Source organism: Sparus aurata, chromosome 4, assembly GCF_900880675.1.
Source record: "Sparus aurata chromosome 4, fSpaAur1.1, whole genome shotgun sequence".
Taxonomy (NCBI): domain Eukaryota; kingdom Metazoa; phylum Chordata; class Actinopteri; order Spariformes; family Sparidae; genus Sparus; species Sparus aurata.
The window spans coordinates 20,955,530-20,976,600 of record NC_044190.1 but is presented as its reverse complement, the minus strand read 5'-3'; the positions used below and the strand labels follow the sequence as shown (position 1 = coordinate 20,976,600).

Below are 21,071 nucleotides of genomic sequence, written 5' to 3'. Positions count from 1 at the left end.
TTTTGAAAAAATCTAATTCATCCTTCTTTCCACTGGCTGTAATGTTACATTCGGTGGATTTATTGGTACATATTTTTACAGTGTTGAATACAAGCTTTTTCCATCTGTGGGATACCTATTGAGCCTATTTTCACCTGAGTTACCGCTTGCAATGGCTTAGTGTGTTACACGTCAACTCCTACCACAATACAGTGTAACTCAAAGCATTCATTCAGTAAATGGTCTTTAACAACTAATTTATTATCACTCATTCCTGACTTGTTCCTTTGTAATTGCTCACATGTTCATGTACCTTCTAAAAGTCTAAAAATGGAAACAAGACTGCTCTTACTGCAACAATTAAAATCATGCACTCCTTCCTTGTGAGCACATGTTGCCTTTCACATGTAGGCCATTATTTTCACAGCAGAGCATTCAATTGTTTTTGCACTGTTATGTCAAAAAAAATTTGACATAACACAACAATAATTTGTGGACATCAGGCATGTCAAGAGCTCTCTGGAGCAATGTGCCACCACTCTCAACATGAAGTGAGACTAATAAGCCTAATTACACACCCGTGTTTTATCTGATTTAAGCAGAATTCATAACAGAGTATCTCATACAGTTCTGTCTAATTACAGTCTGTCTAGTTTGTCAGCTCTCAGCATGTAACCCAAGATCATGAGATGTTCACACAGGGTCTCCGTGTGTTGTGGTGTGGAGAGTCCTGGTCGAACACACTGCACAAAAGCTTGAAACAGAAACCACACTGGCAGATGACAACTGGATGAACTCTGTAATCGTTATTTGACGAGACAATTTAGTGGCAGGAGCAACTCAATAAACAGCATTTTAAGGAGAACATGAAGAAAACATGCTCACTGTTACGACAAAATTTTAAAAACACTGCTTATAAATAACCAAAAAGAAAATTGAGTGACCTATTGAGCAACTTCTCCACAATGCTTCGTAACAAATTTGATTAATTTGCAACTATTTTTGTTTTTAAATGTTAGGTCTGTGTTGTCATTTGCTTGTGCATGTGTTTTCTGAAGTCGCACTGTGTTGAGCCCAGCTTCCGTACAGAAAATAGCTACATGTTTAATCTGCGTTTACAAGGAGCCTAATATTCCGACTATAATCGGTTTAAAAACCCAAACAGAATACAAATGCTCCATATAAACACCTCAGTCAGAATAAATGGACCAAGTTTGAACCTTTTCATAAAATATTTGAATATTAAAATATTTTTAAAAAAGGTTGTCCCACAAACATGTTGTCAATAAGAACCACCCCAGGACTACGACATGTAGGTATTAGCTGATTCAAGTCTTTGTTGTCTCACTGTGTGCAGATATTTCCCTGAAGTGGTGAAGGAGGGTCTGACCAATCAGCTGAACAACCCAGAGGTAGACGTTGACATCACCAGGCCTGACACACTGATACGACAGCAGATCATGGCTCTCCGTGTCATGACCAACAAGCTAAAGAACGCCTACAATGGAAATGACATCTACTTCCAGGACTCGAGTAAGTTCTCCAATCTCTTGGGTGTGTGGATGTGCAGGTGGAGATGAGATAATAATACTGATATGAATCAAACTGCAGAGAGAAAAGTGTCTCTATTGATTGTGTTCACACACACACACACACACACACACACACAAATATAAACTGTCATTACTGAAATAAGATCTTAGGTATCATTCAATAGCAACCGTCATACGTCTCCACAGGCTGCATCAGTGTTGTGCTGCAACAATACTGACATTATTACAACAATATAAACACTATATTGCCAAAAGTATTCGCTCACCTTCCTTGACTCGCATATGGACTTAAGTGACATCCCATTCTTATTCCATAGGGTTTAATATGACGTCGGTCCACCCTTTGCAGCTATAACAGCTTCAACTCTTCTAGGAAGGCTTTCCACAAGGTTTTGGAGTGTTTTGATGGGAATTTTTGACCATTCTTCCAGAAGTGCATTTGTGAGGTCACACACTGATGTTGGACGGGAAGGCCTGGCTCTCAGTCTCCGCTCTAATTCATCCCAAAGGTGTTCTATCGGGTTGAGGTCAGGACTCTGTGGAGGCCAGTCAAGTTCATCCACACCAAACTCTCTCATCCATGTCTTTATGGACCTTACTTAGTGCACTGGTGCACAGTCATGTTGGAACAGGAAGGGGCCATTCCCAAACTGTTACAACAAAGTTGGGAGCATGGAATCATCCAACATCTCTTGGTATGCTGAAGCATTCAGAGTTCCTTTCACTGGAACTAAGGGGCCAAGCCTAGCTCCTGAAAAACAACCCCACACCATAATCCCCCCTCCACCAAACTTTACACTTGGCACAATGCAGTCAGACGAGTACCGTTTTCCGGGCAACCACCAAACCCAGACTAATCCATCAGATTGCCAGATGGGGAAGTGCGATTCGTCACTCCAGAGAACGCGTCTCTACTGCTATAGAGTCCAGTGGCGGCGTGCTTTACACCACTGCCTCCAACTCTTTGCATTGCACTTGCTGAATGGCTTAGATGCAGTTGCTTGGTCATGGAAACCCATTCCATGAAGCTCTCTATGCACTGTTCTTGAGCTAATCTGAAGGCCACATGAAGTTTGGATGTCTGTAGCGATTGACTCTGCAGAAAGTTGGCGACCTCTGCGCACTACGCACCTCAGCATCCGCTGACCCTGCTCCGGCATTTTACGTGGCCTACCACTTTGTGGTTGAGTTGCTGGTTTTCCCAATCACCTCCACTTTATTATAATACCACTGACAGCTAACTGTGGAATATTTAGGAGCGAGGAAATTTCACGACTGGACTTGTTGCACAGGTGGGATCCTATCACAGTACCACGCTGGAATTTACTGAGCTCCTGAGAGCGACCCATTCTTTCACAAATGTTTGCAGAAACAGTCTGCATGCCTAGGTGCTTGCTTTTATACACCTGTGGCCATGGAAGTGATTGGAACGCCTGATTTCAATTATTTGGATGAGAGAGTGAATACTTTTGGCAATATAATGCAGCTGTAGGTATGGTGACACAGACAATGATAGACAGCCAAGTCTATATTAAAATGGTATTAAAAGTGCAGAAAGAACAGAGAAATAACCATGATGTGATAACTCTGTTGCTGCCAGTTTACTGCTGAGCTATTGTGAGTGAAACAGACTGCAGAGTCAACCTGACAGCATTACGACAAAAATTCCTAAGAGATGGCTTATCCTAGAAAAAAAGAGGAAAATACATGGTGATGATGAATTTTTTAACCAAACTACTCAGCAAAATTATTTATCAACATCTACCACCATCACAGTTAAGCTTCTCTGTTTGTGCCGTTTGTAATAATATTATTTTTTAAGGTACTTTTTAACTTTATTTTTGTCGCTGCAGGTGATGAGGGCAGCAGTTCTGGTAGTGGTAGCGGCTGTTCTGACGGCTGCACAACAGAGTTTGTTTTTGTTGGAACAGAAGCTCCTGTGATCGGAGCCGACAGAAGTGATGAACGTGCAGCAGCAGCTGCCGCGGGCAACACACTAGCCCGCGGACCCTCCCTGCTGCTGATGATGGTCGCCCTCATACTCCCGCTCTGGGCAATGCAGACTCAATGGAGATAATATACGGGCGTAACCAGATCACTGACTTTTATACTGTTATGTACAGTATGTTAAACAGCAAGTTCTACTGCTGTTCCCTCACTGGACGTGAAGAGCCTCTTGGAAACCTGTGGAAAATGGCTTACTGTGTGGTACGGTAGGACTGATAGTGAGTGCAGTGCTGCATCCTGCTCGCCCCCCAAAGAATGCTCGGTGCCATCACTGAACCAGCTTTCCCATCTTTGAAAAAAAGAAAGAAAATGTGGTGTTTTCTCATTATTCTCGAGTGGGTTGTGAAGAATATACTTCTCTTTTAGACAGTGAAAACCATCAGATGTGATTTTTCAGATGAAGGGGAATCTATATTTCCTGTCCTTTGTTTGATGAGGTTGTGAAATCGAGACGACACCCACTTTAACTTACTAGTCGTGTCCCCCTCAGACAAAAAGGAGAAAGTCTTACTGTGTGCATGCGTGGAAATGATGTTAACTGACAAAAAACATGTTTTGGTGTCTTTTTTATGCAGGCTACACAGTTTTAGATTGGTTGGAACAGGATTGTACAGTGCTAGCAGTTCACCTGGTTTCCCGTTTGTTCATATCAGTGTGGCTTCTAGAAGCAGCAGTTCTTACAGCCACATTATAGTTGCACATTTGATTATCTCTAAGAAAGTGCTAATGTACTGCACTAAGAAAACTACTTTGCACAGATTATTTTTGTTGGCTTTATACATTTTTAAAGCTACAGGAAACATCCCCGTCATAGAGAAAGATCTATATTTTCAGATCATTTAACTGATTGTATTGTACCTATAAACAATTGCAGTATGTATTTCACTGGGAGATACTGTAATGTTATCTTACTGGTTTAGTTAATGGCTACATTTTCAAGAAATGTATTATTTGTTTTTATTTGATCAACCTGTAAAATGAAAAAAACTAGACGAGAGTTCTTGCAACAACAATAAGCCATTGTACTACAATTGCCTGCTAATATTCAGTTACCTGATTTACTCTTCTGCTTGGGTACTCAACTTGCACTTATACATTTATTTTATTTTCTCAGACTATATTAGTTAAATTAGTTATATTTTAATTACATTTTCATTTATTTTTCTTCGCTTCCACGCTTTCATTATTTCTGTTTATAATTTTATTTTGATGTTTATGTTATTTGTTTTTGGTAGGTAATGTATTGTCACCCGAGTCCTATAGGCTGTCATGCACCCCTCTGTCAGGCTCTGCAGGTTTACCCATTCCCTGCGCTGAAATCTCTTGTTTGGCCAATCAGAAAAGGCTAAAGGCTATAGAGGATTTCATGTTTTCTTAAAAGGCCTGGACAAATTCAGTGGCCCCATTCACACTGTTGTTTGCATGCGGGGATCCTGCGCCAATTCTCCGCCTCCTCCTCTGTGTGAAAGTTTCAGATGTGGCGAGGGGTGAAATTTCGCTCCGGCGCTGATCCGCCTCTGGAGGTAGTGTCAGGGCCGTATTATTGGCGAACCGAACCAGTGTGAACGGATAAGCTGGCGGCGCGGAGCGGGGGGTGTGTCGTACAGTCTGATAACTGCACAATAAAGAGAAATTTCCCTCAAAGCAACGTTACATGACCAAACAAAAGTAACGTAGTAACTTTAACTGTCTTTGGGAACTTATATGAGGAAAGAAAATACCACAGCTGTACATGGAGAAGCGTCCGTCCTCCTGTCTGTCCTCCCATCCGTCCTACCCACTCTTCGTCACATTCCGTCCCGACAACAGCGTCTGTCACCGGCAAAAGACCTTAACTCACCAAGTGTTTGTGATGAAAATAAATCATGAGGGAGTCAGACAGCTACCAGTTTAAAAAACGTAACAGATGTTTGCTGGGTCAGGATCTCAATCACAACACATTATAATAGCATACATATGATTATGAACTGTCCGTGGGTTTAGAATGACAGGGGGGACACCGGGGAAATACCTTGAAAACACACCAATGTCATCATCATGACGTGTACCGTCACGTCTCTTTAGGAGCCACAGCACCGGCTTTCTGTGTGAATTACACAGCGGTTTGTCATTAAGGCAGAGATGCTTCACTCTGTGTGAATCACCATCGGCAGAGTATTGGCGAACCAACGCTGCGGTGATGATGCAGTGTCGCTGTGTAAAAAGGGCTAGTGACCCAAAAAGGGCAAGGTGCCAAGGTTATAGGGCTTCAACTACTCTCTTAGAACTAGGGTTACTATTCATAACCTTCATTATATCTCCTGCAGGCTTCGACCTCCAACGGGCTCTATAATAGCTCGCACTCCACAAATACAATGTGATGTCCCTGACCTCTGGTCGCACACAAAAGACAGGTCCCAGAAATGTTGTAGGAATTCTAGGGAAACAAACAAAGAGGCAAACATACACTGATAACAAAAGGGCAGATGAAAAAGTCACCCACATGCTGGATGGTGCCCAGAGGATCCGTCACTACTGCAGTGTTTCCTCAGTCCTGTTCCTTGGGGCCTCTGCTTCAACACACCTGATTCATATGATAAATAAAAATACAATTTGTACAAATATTTGGACAATGCACAATAACATCAATATGAATGTCAAAAAAATGTATCATGGTATAGCAGGCAACCAGACATCCCTCTCCAACATATACGTTAGCATTTTTTTCTATACTGACATTTAGAGCACACTTATAAAAGCAAACCCCAAAAGCACATATATGTCTTGCAGATGCTGTTGCAAGTAATGTTGGGAAGACATTTGCAAATTGGGAAGAAGTTCTTGTTGTTAGTCTTCACAATTAGCACTCACTCCCCATACTACATATTTTTGACATAAATTATATTTGTCGCACTGATGATATACGTTCCATTTGGGAAGTCATTCATACAGACCACAGACAAATCAAGACTTGACCTATGGGGAATCCTAAAACAAAAACAATTATCAAATGTATTCATCAACCACCATAACAAAATTTGAATGTGGTTTGTCCAACCTGGTTAGCTACTAAAGTTGGGTAGTGACAGCATCCAATCCCATCATCCGATAAGCACCAATAATGTCTCGTCTCAACAGGGGCCTTTCCTCAAACCTATTGTAAGAAATTAATATTTGCTGCGAGCATAGCAAAGAGTTTCACCAAAAAGCAAGCATGTGACAGAGTAGTTACCCTCTCCTGTTGCCGGCATGAGGGAAGACAGAAAATAGCATCGAGCGTCACCCGCCAACACCTGAACAAAAAAAAATCTAATGTTCTTCACAAATGACAGGTGAGGGTGAAGTGCAGTTCTTCTCTGTTCTCTTCAAATGAGCAAACAACTAGAGAAGACTGGTATCTACATTTTCAAAGTTTGCTGTAGCAACATCGTTCTCCTTATATACAGCATCTTTCCTCACTGAGCTCATACAAGACCCCACAGGAGGCACTCACTGCAGCACAGATTGGAAAACATTTGACCTCCGTTGCCTCACTCCCTGCAGAAACTGCTTCGGGAGAAGGTGACTGAGCAGCAGCCTCCCACCAAAACTAGCGTGACACAATTAAACCACTGATGCTTGAACTAATTGTGGAGTACGACAGGCCTCTATCCAACTGGAACCTGAGGAAAGACAACACTGATCAACATAAGGTCCTCCCTAATGCCAAACTGCCCACTGTAGTCCACTGGAGAGAGAACAACGCAGGTACATTTTTATATACAGTTCACTTTCATGAAACATGTGACGAAGACATCCGATGCAGCTTGTACTCCAGCGCATGGATAAGAAAATGGTGGCAGATGAAAACATTAGATCTGTGTGGCTTAAGGAGTGTAATGCTCCTCAGATTGAATACATGAAACAAACAGATGCCATATTTCCATCATGTTTTCCAATCATTGGAGCTTTGACTGCTTCTTGTTCAATTACATCATTCCATTGCAGTTGTTAAATGGCACAATAATCCACATACACCACTACAGGCTGTCACTGGAGCAAGGGGGAGAGGAGGCCATCTTCATGCCATTGTATCCATCTATTGGTCCTAATTGAGAAAAGCTGAAGTAAGAATGACATTTTAAAGATCTCAGTCAGTGAATCCATTTTTAATATCAGTGCATACTGCAGGGATGACTGAGCAAGCCTGTTGAGCTCCTCAAGGTCAAAGCCTGTATAAGAGCCAGATAGCAAAATTGCTGCAGCCCAGATGTCAACAAAGGGTGAACCAAATAAATCAGAAGTGAAACCAATTCTGGGCCACACTTAATTCTATTCTGGTGAGCTGGATCTGGCCCGGAGTTCGGGCCAGTTTTTGTTCATTTGGTTGCCTCTTGGCTGATATCTGGAATAGAATGGCCTGCATGTGGCTCAGATCTGGCAAACAGGAGTGGACCGCCCAAATGTGATGTGAATCATTACTTACCAATATCAAAATATTTTTAGGATGTGGCCATAACTTGAAATTTAACAATATCATACTATTTTTTAACCATTACCTCAATATGTAGGGATGACTTTTGGTACTCCCAAAAAATATCTACACAGTTAGAATTTTGATAAATAATGATCAGTAATCTGGATCAAATAACAAAGTTGGTAAAGGCAAGTGAAAATGACATCTCTTTACAATAACACGTTTTTAAAACCAGGAACAACACAACACACAACTGGATTTGTAACTGTCAAGTGATTAAGTGTAAAAATTCATAATACAGCTACAGCTATTTTAAGACATATCATAAGATATAACGATTCGATATAATATCTAGATTTTGCCCCACCCCCTATCATATTATGTCCAAAATGGTGTTGACGCTGCTATTTATGCAGACATTACAGAAGTTATTCTGGATTCCTGACGTGTCCTCCGCCTGATCATGGTGTCTTTACATGTGAGCCCACCACAGAGCTGTGTTCGGGAGAGGTGAAAACAAACGGATCCCGATATGAACTCTCTTCATTAGCAAACGCACCAACTGGTGCTGCATCAGTGAGTCAGACAGACGAGACAGATGGGAGGTAGCGAGACAGGACGGGCGTCCAGCAATAACTATTTATAACGTGCTGAATATTGAATAAAATACTATTAAAACAACTCGCTGGCAGACCTAATGTGCAGCAACAGTTTTCCAGAGGATTCTCCCACCCAGGAGTGCAGTCCTGGATAGCAGATAATTGCAATGAAGGGGGATTCATGTAAAAATGATGGTCTGTTCCATGAGGCTGTGATATCTCAATCTTAGCTGCAGTCATTATATGTCTCAGAGAGATGTCTACGCTCAATACAGAGTTTTCCGACTTAAACACAAATCAGCCCAGTGGCCAGGATAACTGTTAATGTTTCTGCAAACCACTGACATGTTCACATTTGAAGTCATTTGGGGCTGCGTTTGACACGGACATTTCTACAGTCTGTCACATCACATTAATGTGCGTGTTTATTATCTGAGGTGGAGAGGACTGTATTTGAATTACATGCGCCTGGACTATTATTACTATTATTACTGACCCACAGAGTTTTAACATCTATGATCGTGATACGACTGGATATTTTCAAAGAGATGTTAGGACAATTTCCAGCCCTGAATGGGGCCCCGAAAAATGTGTGTTTTGACAAGAACTTGTGACATATCCCGTCATGTCTGTGGTTACCAAAATACCTATTCTGGTTGCCACAAACACGATCTTTTCCTTACCCTAACCAAGTGGTTTTGGTGCCTAAACCCAACCAGACTAAAAGCAGCGTTGTCATAAAATAACATGAAATAGAGAATTCAACCTAAAGAAACATACAGTTGCAACGTAAAGAGTTATGAAGTTCTAACATATCCGTGGTTCGCAGAAACGTGCATTGCCAGCCTTTATTCTGGCGACTGGGTGCACAAATAAATGTTTTTTCAGCACCTTTATTTTGAAGTTAATTGCGGTGTCATTGTTTCCTAAATCCTAGATTCAATTGGTCCCTAAAACAGTTGCATTCAGATTATCATTGCTCTTTGGTGATCCTACATTTGGTAAATAAATCGAATATACAACAGGAAGAGATTAGACTTGCATGGTTCAGTCTTATATATGGCTGCAGTCAAACATATAAATTCCGTTTTAAAGTGTTAAAAACATTGTGGAGGCAGATATTTCTGAGTCCGTGCTGGGAGTGAGGCGGAACAATCAGTACAGTGTGGGTTCGATAATAAGGCAGGAAGTTAGCCGTGTTGCTTCGGATACTGGCATTGTTGAAGCTCTGGCGCTGCTGCCTCCTCACTGGGGCTTAACGACTACATTTTTTGAAAGTGCAAAAACTCAGTAAGCATCTGCAGCCATACAAAAAAGGTCCAATGCACCGTAAGCACCTCTACAAGATCTGTGTTTGCAACAACAAGAGTTTTGGATGAGTGAGGATAAGGCCTGTCTTTTTACTGGTGCTGCTAAAACTCAGCAGAGAAAGTGAATTAACAGAAGAATGTGTCAGGAGTAGGCAGACTTTTTTCCAAAGAGCTTTTTGTCGGTACAAACAACAGGCTTCTCTCATTATGACAAGAGGTTTGTTCGCCATTTTTCCCACTGCCTTGTGTATATTCCCTCTCTCTCTCTCTCTCTCTCTGTCTCTCCTAACAATACATTACCCTAGTCAGACATACAGTATCACTGTCTGCGATGCTTCAGTGCTCATCTTAATTTGACTGTGAGCCATATTTCTTTGTTTCTGTCTCGTTCATTCTGGCATTTGAAAAACTGAAGAAAAAAAAGAAAAAAAAAAGAGTAAAATTGTGGTTGGCTGAAGTTTTCTTAAGAGAATGTTTAGAACAAAACGTGTTATGCAAGGTCTTCTCCATTCTGATGTTAATCGTTTGCTGCACTTTTGCTACAACATATGCTGTGAGTGTGGTACTGTCGTGATTTGCAAAATCAGATAACTAAAGGAGCACATTTTAGATTTTTCGGCGCTGTCAGTGCACGCTGTTTGAAGTGTTTTGGGGGAACTGAAGTTGATGGCTATACAAGCAGACATGCCTTACCATTTTTAAAAGACTAAAATGGATTGCTTAATGGGCTTTTGTTACACATTCTTGTATACAGAAAATAATACAAAGGTAATAATAAACATTTTATTAAAAAATGGCCTTGTTTCCTGGAGTTTTTCTAAGTTTTTTTCATTGCTGTCCTGTGAAAAGCATGTGTCTTTATTGTTGAGCTCTTTAGATCTCTTATTACCACAACGAGGGCAGTGCCCGTTAAAAAAATGCTGTTCAGCACAGATTATCTGGTATGTGAGGGGTTTACACATCCAGTCTTAAGCCTCTTGAACTGCTCACAGTGTCATCGTGGGAACCTCCATAATACCAAACCTGTTAGATATTTATAACTTAAGATAAGATAGATAACTTTATTTATCCATGAGGGAAATTAAAGGTGTCATTGATAACATTCAGCCAGTTTAACAGTTTTCTGTACTTGCTAACATGGTTGACAGTATCTTGCTAATGTGCTGTAGAACTCAGCGATTTTCATGTTGCTTTTTTTTTCTTCACAAATTGGCAACTACATGACTCTTAATGCTGACGAAACAACGACCCCTCGTGAAAAGCAGGAAGTTAGCCGTGTTGCTTTTGATACTGGCATTGTTGAAGCTCTGGCACTGCTGCCTCCTCACTGGGGCTTAACGACTACATTTTTTGAAAGTGTAAAAACTCAGTAAGCATCTGCAGCCATACATTGGTTTTCTCCATGGCAACCCGGATGTGAGAGGACGCTGGCGTGAATATCGCTGCTTCTCGATCCGTGACAAAACGTTTTTTTTCTGGTAAAAGAAGAAAGCCAAGTTGTCTTTACATGCTCTAAGGCTGTGCTACTACCTTCGAAGCCTGCACTCCTGAAGAACTGGCTTCATGGACTCACTTTCTCCGCTGATCAGCTGTTAGCCTCACCGATCAGCTGGTAGCATAACAACGCTAACTTATAAGCAGACATACTCAATGTTCTGTGGGCTGTCCATCGCTGCTCCGCTGGTCCTCTCTCCACCACAACCTTGGGGTTATTCACCACCTGGCTCCGTTGTTGCTCTCCTCTGCTGCTGTTCTCTCTCCCGGCTCGCAATGATGTTGGATGGTCACTGCTCCGCCGTTGCTGGTGGGGTCTGCGGGTGTTCAGCGGGAGCTCCTGGACTTCTGCTGTCGCTTCGCCCCGATCTCTGTTGCTGGGACTGGATCTCTGGGTCTCCTGTGTCGCCCCCCGTTGTGTGCACGGAGCCTCCAGACTCAAGATCACATCTAGACGAAGGATGCTGTTCCCTGCGGTGCAGACGGCAGTATTGATGGCTGTGCGGCTGTTCCCTCAGTACTGACTGACAGGCGCTCCATTTATTCTTTGTTTTGTTTTTTTTCATGTTTGTTCCACTTTGTTAAGTGTCGTTGGGTACCTTGAAAGGCGCTATATAAATTAAATCTATTATTATTATTATTATTATTATTATACAAAAAAGGTGCAGTGCACCCGTAAGCACCCCTACAAGATCTGTGTTTGCAACAACAAGAGTTTTGGATGAGTGAGGATAAGGCCTGTCTTTTTACTGGTGCTGCTAAAACTCAGCAGAGACACTGACCCCACGTGATACCAACAGCGTTATTCTATTGGCATGACACACCTTTGTTGGAGTCGGAAGCATCTGTCAGAATTCTTACACAGAGAGAGACAAGACGTCATTTTGGACCAGGCAACATTTTAAAAACTGTAAGTAATACATTTTAATAATTATAGGGTTGTTTTTCAGGAAAGGACATACTTTTGTGTATTTATTTTTTCTACATTATAATGTTATCAATATGATCTTTAAAATCTTGATGATTACATCCATACTTTCTGAGCAGGACCACAACCAAGGAGAGTGACATCCCAGAGCAGCTAACTGTGTTGTCAAGCAACTGTTAACATTGTAGCCCTGAACGCTAACAGTAGCTAGCATTCTACTGAAACTCAAAATCTTACCTCCCCTCCTTCCAGAGCTCTGAGGCCCCTCTAATGTGCACTGTTTATTCAAAATGCATTATATTGAACATGAACAAATTGCACCAAATTTTGACACTGCTCACTGCTCAGGGACAAATCTGCTAAGTGTGGAGTAGATGGGATAAAAGGCTTCCAAGTTATGTGAAATAACAGACTGACAGATATTTGTTTGTCTTTATAATAAAATGGCTTTAAAAGTTTAAACCTACAAAGGCTATAAAAGTATGGGAAGACTAATCAGATGTGACGAAAACAACTCACACATGGGGGAGAAAAATGATTTATTGAAGTGTTTTGATGTGTTGTTGACATTTATCGCCACCTACAGGCCCAGCATGCTTGTTTTGTAGAGCATATTTTGTAAAACTAAGGTTAAATGGGTAGGTTCTTCTTTTCTTTTCTTTTTTCTTCAGAGGGGAACGATATCAGTGGAGAAGAATATCTGCATACACATGGACAAGGCCTTAATAGTGATAATACCAGGAATCTGATACACATAATTAAGCCATAATTTATTTTCTTGTTTAACCCTTTTGCTTCTGTGACATGTCAAAAAATGTCTATAGTGAAAAAGCTGCATCATATAAAGAATTGGAGATAAATCATGTCCTTGATCACAGAAAGTGGCTCTAAAGTGAATGTAATGTAGTTGCTTGCTAGTGAAGTTTTTTTTTCAGATGGCATTTTGAACAAACCTCCCTTAGAATGTCAGCTCAGTTTGTAGCTCACATATTTGCATATCAGGAGAAAATTTGAATTAACCTTGCAGGTTTTTTAGAACTGCTCAGTGAAAGAAGTGAAACTGAAAGTCTATTTAAGAAATAAATTAGGTCTTTTGTATGAGCACTTAAAACTAGCATGTCAGATATTTACACAGAAATGCAAGATGCCACATTTCAGAGTCATTCTCTCCACTGAAACAGTAAATTACAGTGCAGGTCCCCTTTTAGATGTTAATGCATTTAAGATAGTTCCAGGCTAAATTGCAGTCTGCTGCTCAGGGAAATGGATCCTTTTCTTAAAGGAATTATTACTGCATGATAGCTAATGAACTCTCATGAACCTGAATTGAAAAACAGCCTCTTTCATGTCTCGTCCTTGAGTCTCTCCCCTATTTTGTTTCTTGAATTTTGGTTCTCTCCCTAGTGACAAAGAGCGATGTTGCTTTACCGATTATTTAAGAAGGAAAACATATAAGTGGTGATCCATTTTAAGTTATGTGACATGTGATTATATGAGTTTATATCCAAATATAGTGTCTGTGAATAGAAAAATATTTTTATAGAAATGATCATATCATTATACCTTAACATACATGTGTAACAGCATTTGCAGCAGGTTACAGGACCTGGATTTTAGAAATATAATGAAATGCAAATGCTCAGCGCGCAGAAAATTAAGATACCCTGTCCGCCAGCCAAAACAGATGTAGTGAAAGTGGAACGGGTAGCACCGAGCTCTGTCAAGCACAGTTGCGATTAATGTATCAACTGTTACCTGTAATCTATCACAAACTTGGTTCACTGTCACCTTTGTCAGTCAGGGGTGGCAGCACGACGTCTGGCAGACAGACGAAACAGAGACAAAAAAAAAGCCCGCTGCACAGCTACGCTCAATACATCTTAGCTCCCCCCCCCCAAAACATCCATTTATTCATTTTCACATGACAACAGCAACGGGGACAAGACGAAACGGCCTCACATCTGAACCAGAATTATTCATTATAATCTCTCTTTCTGTCTGTACAATTATTTATGTGCTTCAATTATGGAGAAGCAAGTGTGAAAGGGCCAAACTCCAGATGCAGTACAAAAAACTTTATGGATTTCAAAGACAGAGCTGGGTTTTTCTGCAGGATCCGCTTGATAATTTTTGGATTGCTTTTGGCTAAAAAAAACCCTGTGACTGTAAAGAGAATTAATTCTGCCTCACTGTAGTGCTGGAGGAATACAGTATGAGTGCTATAACACGTTTGGATCTGCAGGCATAGTTTGAAAGGAATTAATTGGAACCATTTGTTCTGCACTTTATCTTTGCATTCACACTATGTGAATATCTTTCACACTGCTGGACAGTTTTAGAATTCTATTAATTTCAGTGATTAGTCTTTTTCTGTGGCTTTGTCGGAAAATGTGAGCAACAGCAGGCCGGACGTACTGGTACCAACAGCCAGAAGAGATGATATGGTGAGTTTTGGTAAATAAAATAAAAACCTTGATCATTTTTATTTTGGGTTATTACTCGAACAGGGTTACCTGCTTTAATGCTAAAACAAAAGTCAGTTTTTGAGATCAGTTTTCTCATACTGTCCAGTGCAGCAGTACTCCTGTCTCTTTAAGGCCTCCCTCCTGAATACCCAGTCTCCTCGGATTGGTCAGCTCACACACGCCTGACCCAGCACCGCTAACAACAACAACAGAGCAGCTGTGCTAAATCAATCAAATCAATCAAACTAACTGTGAGACATTATGATATAATTTGATGTCCCAAAGTCACAGAACTAAAGGTGGTTAATACTGATGAGGCATTTCAGGAGCAGCGTTTTCTGCTGGAGAGGGGAGTATCTTTTGGCCTTTTTTAACTTTAAAGCTTTTGCACAGCTTGCATACTAGGCCTCCTTTAAAATGCCATTAGTAAATCTATTTATTATTTCAGCTCACATTTAAATGTTTACCACTCACCTTAACCTGAACCCACCATAAAAAGGGAGAAACAGACTTTGACACAAAACCTCAGTCTTTCACTTCACACAATATTTTTGCCTGTGTTCTCAAAACAATGGGAAGTTATTTATTTTAAGGTATTACCAAAGTGCCAGGCAGCTGCAGTGTGCATCAAAATGAGTTCTTCTCTTCCTGAGTCATTACTCAGTCAAATGTGAAAACACAGACATGACACTTATCTTTACATTCAGTGTGACTTACACTTTCCAGGGATGTCATTCATACCATCTAATATATCAGTTGGCTGATATTAACAGCTGCTAAAGGCAAATATCAAAGATATAATTGAAAATCACGTATATGTTGGCAATATGAGACCCATTTTTGTAGAGATTATAATGTAGAACAATTCTTAGGATAAATAAAATTGTTAAACACCCAGTAAGTTTATTGTTTTAGAGTACTGGGGTCATTTCAGACCATAATGTTTGTTGTTAAACTGTAAGATATCATGCCTCTGTTACAAGTCTTTCAAGTTTAATTCTGAAGTGTTTGATGAGCAAATTTGAGGATTTACAGCAAAAAATGTGTCGGCTGATATACATCAATAATGGTAGGGCTCTAGATATTACACATTATCTCCAATGTCCATCAAAATGGATATAATTAAATAGAGAGTAAAGAAAAAGACACAACCTCAGAACTTGGCAGAGAATCTTTTGAGTTTTCCTCAGTATCAAAGTAAATCTAGATTCTAGATTAGTACAGGAAGTATGGGCAACATGAACATGGTACAACATGTTATTAACCTTTGGAGGTGATGGTTGGCAGACTTATCTTTGGATGGTGCTAAGCTAGCCATTTCCAGCATTTACTTCAAGCTAAAGATAAGTGGCTGCTAGCAGTCACTTTATACTTATGCCGCTTCCCAGTCATGGTCGGAGGACAGGTTAGTTAGTTAGTTGGAAAGTTAACAAAAACACTTGGCCGACTGTTACATGTCTCTTTGGCAGGTGAACCGTCGGCAGGGCAGCCTCTTTGCATATAAACGAAATATGAGTGAAAAAAAACCCATGAGGCAGTAGACGCCCTTATATATTTTATTTTACTACACTTTCATACTTCCATCCACTATTGTGATACAGATACCGTCGCCTAGAAACACATCCTGCCCCCTCCTCATGGGTGCTGCCATTGCTGTGTGACGTCAAATGACTGTTCCCTCCTGGTGTTGGGACAGATGGCTGTGCCCAAAGTAGTAAGTAGGAATACATCATGTAGTAGGAGGTTGGAAATCTTTAGAGTTCCAAACGGCATACAGTTATCCAAATGTACACAGGTATTTCTGGAAACAGGGTTTTTAGTCTCTGTCCATACTAACATAACTGAAAATGCACTTGTACACTCGGTCGGTTGCTTAGAGCAGTGAATTATATGAACGAGGTAGGTAAACATGTCTGCTCTTCACAGACTCCAACAAAAAACTTTATAAGTAGGTTGTTTTTGTCTGTCTTTTCCATCATTGTATAATAAATGTCCATCTGAATAAAGTTGATATAACATCCATTCTGCCAATGTACGAATCCAGATACTAAAATATCATAAGACATATTTGCCAATGATGCTGACAAACGTGTGTGTCTGTGTCACTGTTTGCAAGAAATCTCAGCCCGTCCAGACGTAAACACTAAAAATCACAGTTTCTGAATATTTTTACTCCGGAGGGAGTTTTCTGAAAGGTCAGTTAACAGTGACCTAAAATGCAGTTTACTGTAAAAAAAGGCACAGAAAAGATCTGAAGGAATACCAAAGAAAACAACCCTAAAAATAAGTTCACAAGACAATTATTGTAAAAGTAGACTTTTTCTTATAGGGGCCGACATTATGATCCACATTGTAAATTGTGAAGGAATTTGCTCGCTGGACGTAGAATTGAGAGTTGGAACTGGCCTCGAGCTGATTTTCAGTCCTCTGCTCATTTGTTTCAATGCTTAAATCTCAATGAATTATTTTCACATGATTTGAGGTACTTCCATAAAAAAAAAGGCTTAATGCTTCTTCACTGCATGGCAAGTGGAGAATCCATCAGTATGTAATTGTTCTTTCCACGGAAACATTTCCCTTTTCCCTCCAAACAATGCTCTTTCCTTTGTTCTCCGGACCACGCCCCCTTACACCTGTGAACCTGGAGGACCTGATCTGATCAGTGTGAGCTTTACCCAACTATCCACGGCAAACAGCTGATGAACTCTTCCTTAAGGTTAAATTTGCATTATTAGCCTTACACAATTCTATTTGTATTATTCTGTACTGTCAGCCGCAAGTGAATGTTGTTTTAGGGACCTTTCTTTTTTTTCCTGCACCCACACAATTAGAGCAGTGGTGTTGCTTTATTTAAATAACAGTGATGTATTAGTCTAGTGTCAGCGGCAAGGCCTGGACACAACAGAAACACTTGTATAATATAATGTGAAACAATAGTACTGCAATAAATACCTTTGTGAAACCATAACCACCTTAAATAGACTGCCGAACAAAAGCGATCTGACAATGAGAGCGGTGCCTTTTAATCGTCCTCCAAAACTCGTAAAAACTAAAAGTGTTGCCCGTGAAAGTAGGGTGGTGACTGTAAATATTACGGTCTGAGGACATTGTTAATGGATTCTCTGATGACACATTTCATCGGAGCACTGATTGTAATTTCTTTTTACATGACAAGTAATAGTGTGAGGGCTTTGGAGACAGTGAAAAGTCCCTTGAAAATAGAGACCTATGAAATTAAACCTTGGTTTTTCAATTTTCACTCCCACAAGATTTGAGCAATTAAATGGATTTAACCCAGTACTGTGTCATAGTAAGACATAAATACGTTTCAGTGTGAGTCTCAAGTATTTCCTCTTGGACAGGCTTCAATAAAAATGCTTAAAAACGTTACAAACGTTTCTGTTGTGAAGACCAAATGTTGTTTTCTCCGCCCACTCTTTGTGTTTTTAAGCTTCACCTCAAAACCAATAGAGTGGGTTTAATACACCAACACACTCAGCTCATTCCTGTAATACTGATATGACCTTGGTGTTTATTGTCATTGAGGGGGTTCATTTGCTGCCTGTAATTCATAATAACAAGTGAAGATGAATAATCATAATAACTTAAATAATGAGTTTAAAATGTTTTATTGTGTTCTGCTTTGATAGGATGATAAAATAAGTCTTTGTGGAAATGTACTTCAATCTAACTACATCAGAAGAGGCCCTAACCCCTTTGCAATCATGTTGCTTTTGCAAACACGCTTCTGTTTTTTTTCTAGTTTCCTCCATCAGAGGTTTTTCAAATAAATTCCCCCTCATATCTCTCTCTCTCTCTCTCTCTCTCTCTCCCTCTCTCCCCCTCGCACTCTCGGCTGTCTTTCTCTCCCCGGATTTAGGATAAAGACTGAATTACACAGCAGAACAGTCCTGGATAGCAGAGACAGAGATTACCCTCCCTGATCTTTCTACAGACAAGAAATAGTTCAGTGCAAAACCCTCCCTGAGGGCCTCACCACCTCAGTACTGACAGAGTGCGTATTAGCATGCATCAGGGAAGAGAAAGGAAATGGTTTTATCCCTTTTGACCCACCACTTGACTTGAGAAAGAGAGGGATCTCGAGAGCCCACGCGGTGGATATCAGGCCTGTCACCATGCTGATCTGTTCTCTGAAAAAGAAAAGGAAAAAAAGGGGGGGGGAGAAGAAACAAGGTTTTGCATACTGCCATGTCAGAGGCATATGGCTCCGGTGCCAACAGGTACAGCATGCTGCCACTTTTTTCTCTGTTGACAAGAGGAAAATAAAAGGCTCAGCTCCCGAAAGCAGCACAGAGTTGTTGGCTCTGCAAATACATTTGGCAGTCAGTGTTCAACCTTTTGTGGATACTTTCATGAATAAACCAATGTTATTAAAATGAGGAGACTTGCGGAACTGATCGTTACAAAAGTTAACAAGCTGATTGTCATCCCCACAATGACAATCAGCGTGTGTTCAACAGAAAAACATCCAATGTTGTCCAAACAGCTACTTATTTCAAAATAGTATAATCAGAGAAAAAAACAATTTGATAATTAATTAGTCTATTGACAGCAAATAAATCTGGCTCTATTTTGATATCTGATTAAGTTTCAAGAAAAATTAAATAATCATTCTCTGTTTCTAGCCTCTCAACTCTTACACTGTGTCTTTTTTTAGTTTTGGATGAACAAATCAAATCATTTAGGAGGGTCACCAAATGCTCTGAGAAGCTGACTGAATGATTCATCGAGAAAACGTCTGCCATTATTACAACACAACTGAAAACACAGTAAAATGAGGCAGAAAGAAATTTTAAAACATTAGAAGTTTATCAATAAATATGATTTGAGTTTTAAGCCCTGACAGCCAAAACAGATGGGATGCTGGCTGCAAAAAAAGCGTTAGCAAATCTTTTTTTTGACATGTACTCAAGTGGACTCAGTACAAAGACAATATATTTCATGTTTTAGCTCATCACCTTTATTCATTTATTCTGAATTTGATGCAGGCAATATGTTTGCACTGGATCAGTGTAAGGACTGGGAACATTTATACTACATTTTTTTACTACAATCTGTACAGCTTTTCACTGTAAAAAGCCCATTTAAGTAATGTGATTACAATTTTGAGCTATATAAATTAAAATTGATTTGATTTGATTTGATTTACATGGGATCAGAAACACTTTGTATAACGGTTGTCAGTAAACAAAGTTTGTTTGCAAATGACTGCGTTCGGGTTTTATTTTCACATGTTCACAGAGAGTCCCAACCTTTTTGAACGTTTGATATGATACGATCCAATTCTCTGATGAGTCATGATGAGTCAGTTTTATTTGAAGCTGAGAGCTTGTCAGCGTGCAGAATGCAACAATGTAAACATCTTGGCCAGAGGAGACAGATGGTTTGAAAGATGAGTAAAAGAATCCGTCTATTAGTAGACTAGAACTCACTTCTCCATGGATATATATTTGCATCTTTATTGTGGATATATTTGAAATGTCATACATTTTACAATGCAGAGATTTTTAAATGGTGCTAATGAAAGTGTCTTTTCGATTAACGGAGGATTAGCAGCAAGAATGACACATTCCTCACCAAGGACAGACATGACAGTCACGCTAGATCACCTAACAAATAGAAGCATCTTGTGTTTAGAGAACAGAGAGAATTTAAAAATCACTTACAAGAAAGGATGGATGCCTTTCGTCCTAGTCGTAGTTGTGCACTTCAGCCTCTTGTGGTCAAAATGAGACTTGTAAAAAAAAAAAAAATATATACATATATATATATATACATATATATATATATATATATATATATATATATTTTCTCTCTCTCACTCGGTTTTACGCATGGAGACAAATGAAATAAATGAAAATAATCTTAGAGAGATTATCCTGGCGACACATTTTTTTCCCCACCTGGTCGCAAGTCATAAACACAGGAGAGAAAATAAGTTAGATCAGACTCGCTTGCCCCTCAGAGTTTCTATAAATTGTAAATCTCTATATAAAACCACTCCAGGCATGCAAAATGGTTACTGAAGTATAGCTGGCTAACAGTTGTCCATGGAGCAGCCTAAGGGGCCACTTCAAGCGAATCTAAGTTTGAACGGGGACAGACAGTGACATTGAACTGTAACACGATCGAAGATGTGAGAATGTTGTTGGTTTTTCTCCTGTGGGGTTTTATTTTACACAGACTTTTCTGTTCCGCCAAAAAATAATAAATCTACAAATTTCTGACAAAAAGCACCACAAAGAGCAATCATCCAGTAAATGTAACCTGCTCGTCTTTA

General features: G+C 40.0%; 1 protein-coding gene across 2 annotated transcripts in view; it reads left to right on the top strand.

The window, feature by feature from the left end:
• gpc6a (glypican 6a) overlaps positions 1–10,680 on the top strand; it is a 179,905-nt gene extending 169,225 nt beyond the window's left edge. For both annotated transcript variants that reach the window (XM_030414720.1, XM_030414719.1), the window contains 2 exons: positions 1,337–1,512; positions 3,386–10,680. In XM_030414720.1, coding sequence (XP_030270580.1) covers positions 1,337–1,512; positions 3,386–3,609 — 400 coding nt within the window. In that variant the 3' untranslated portion in view covers positions 3,610–10,680. The remainder of the gene's footprint in view (positions 1–1,336; positions 1,513–3,385) is intronic.
• Positions 10,681–21,071: the final 10,391 nt, after the last annotated feature.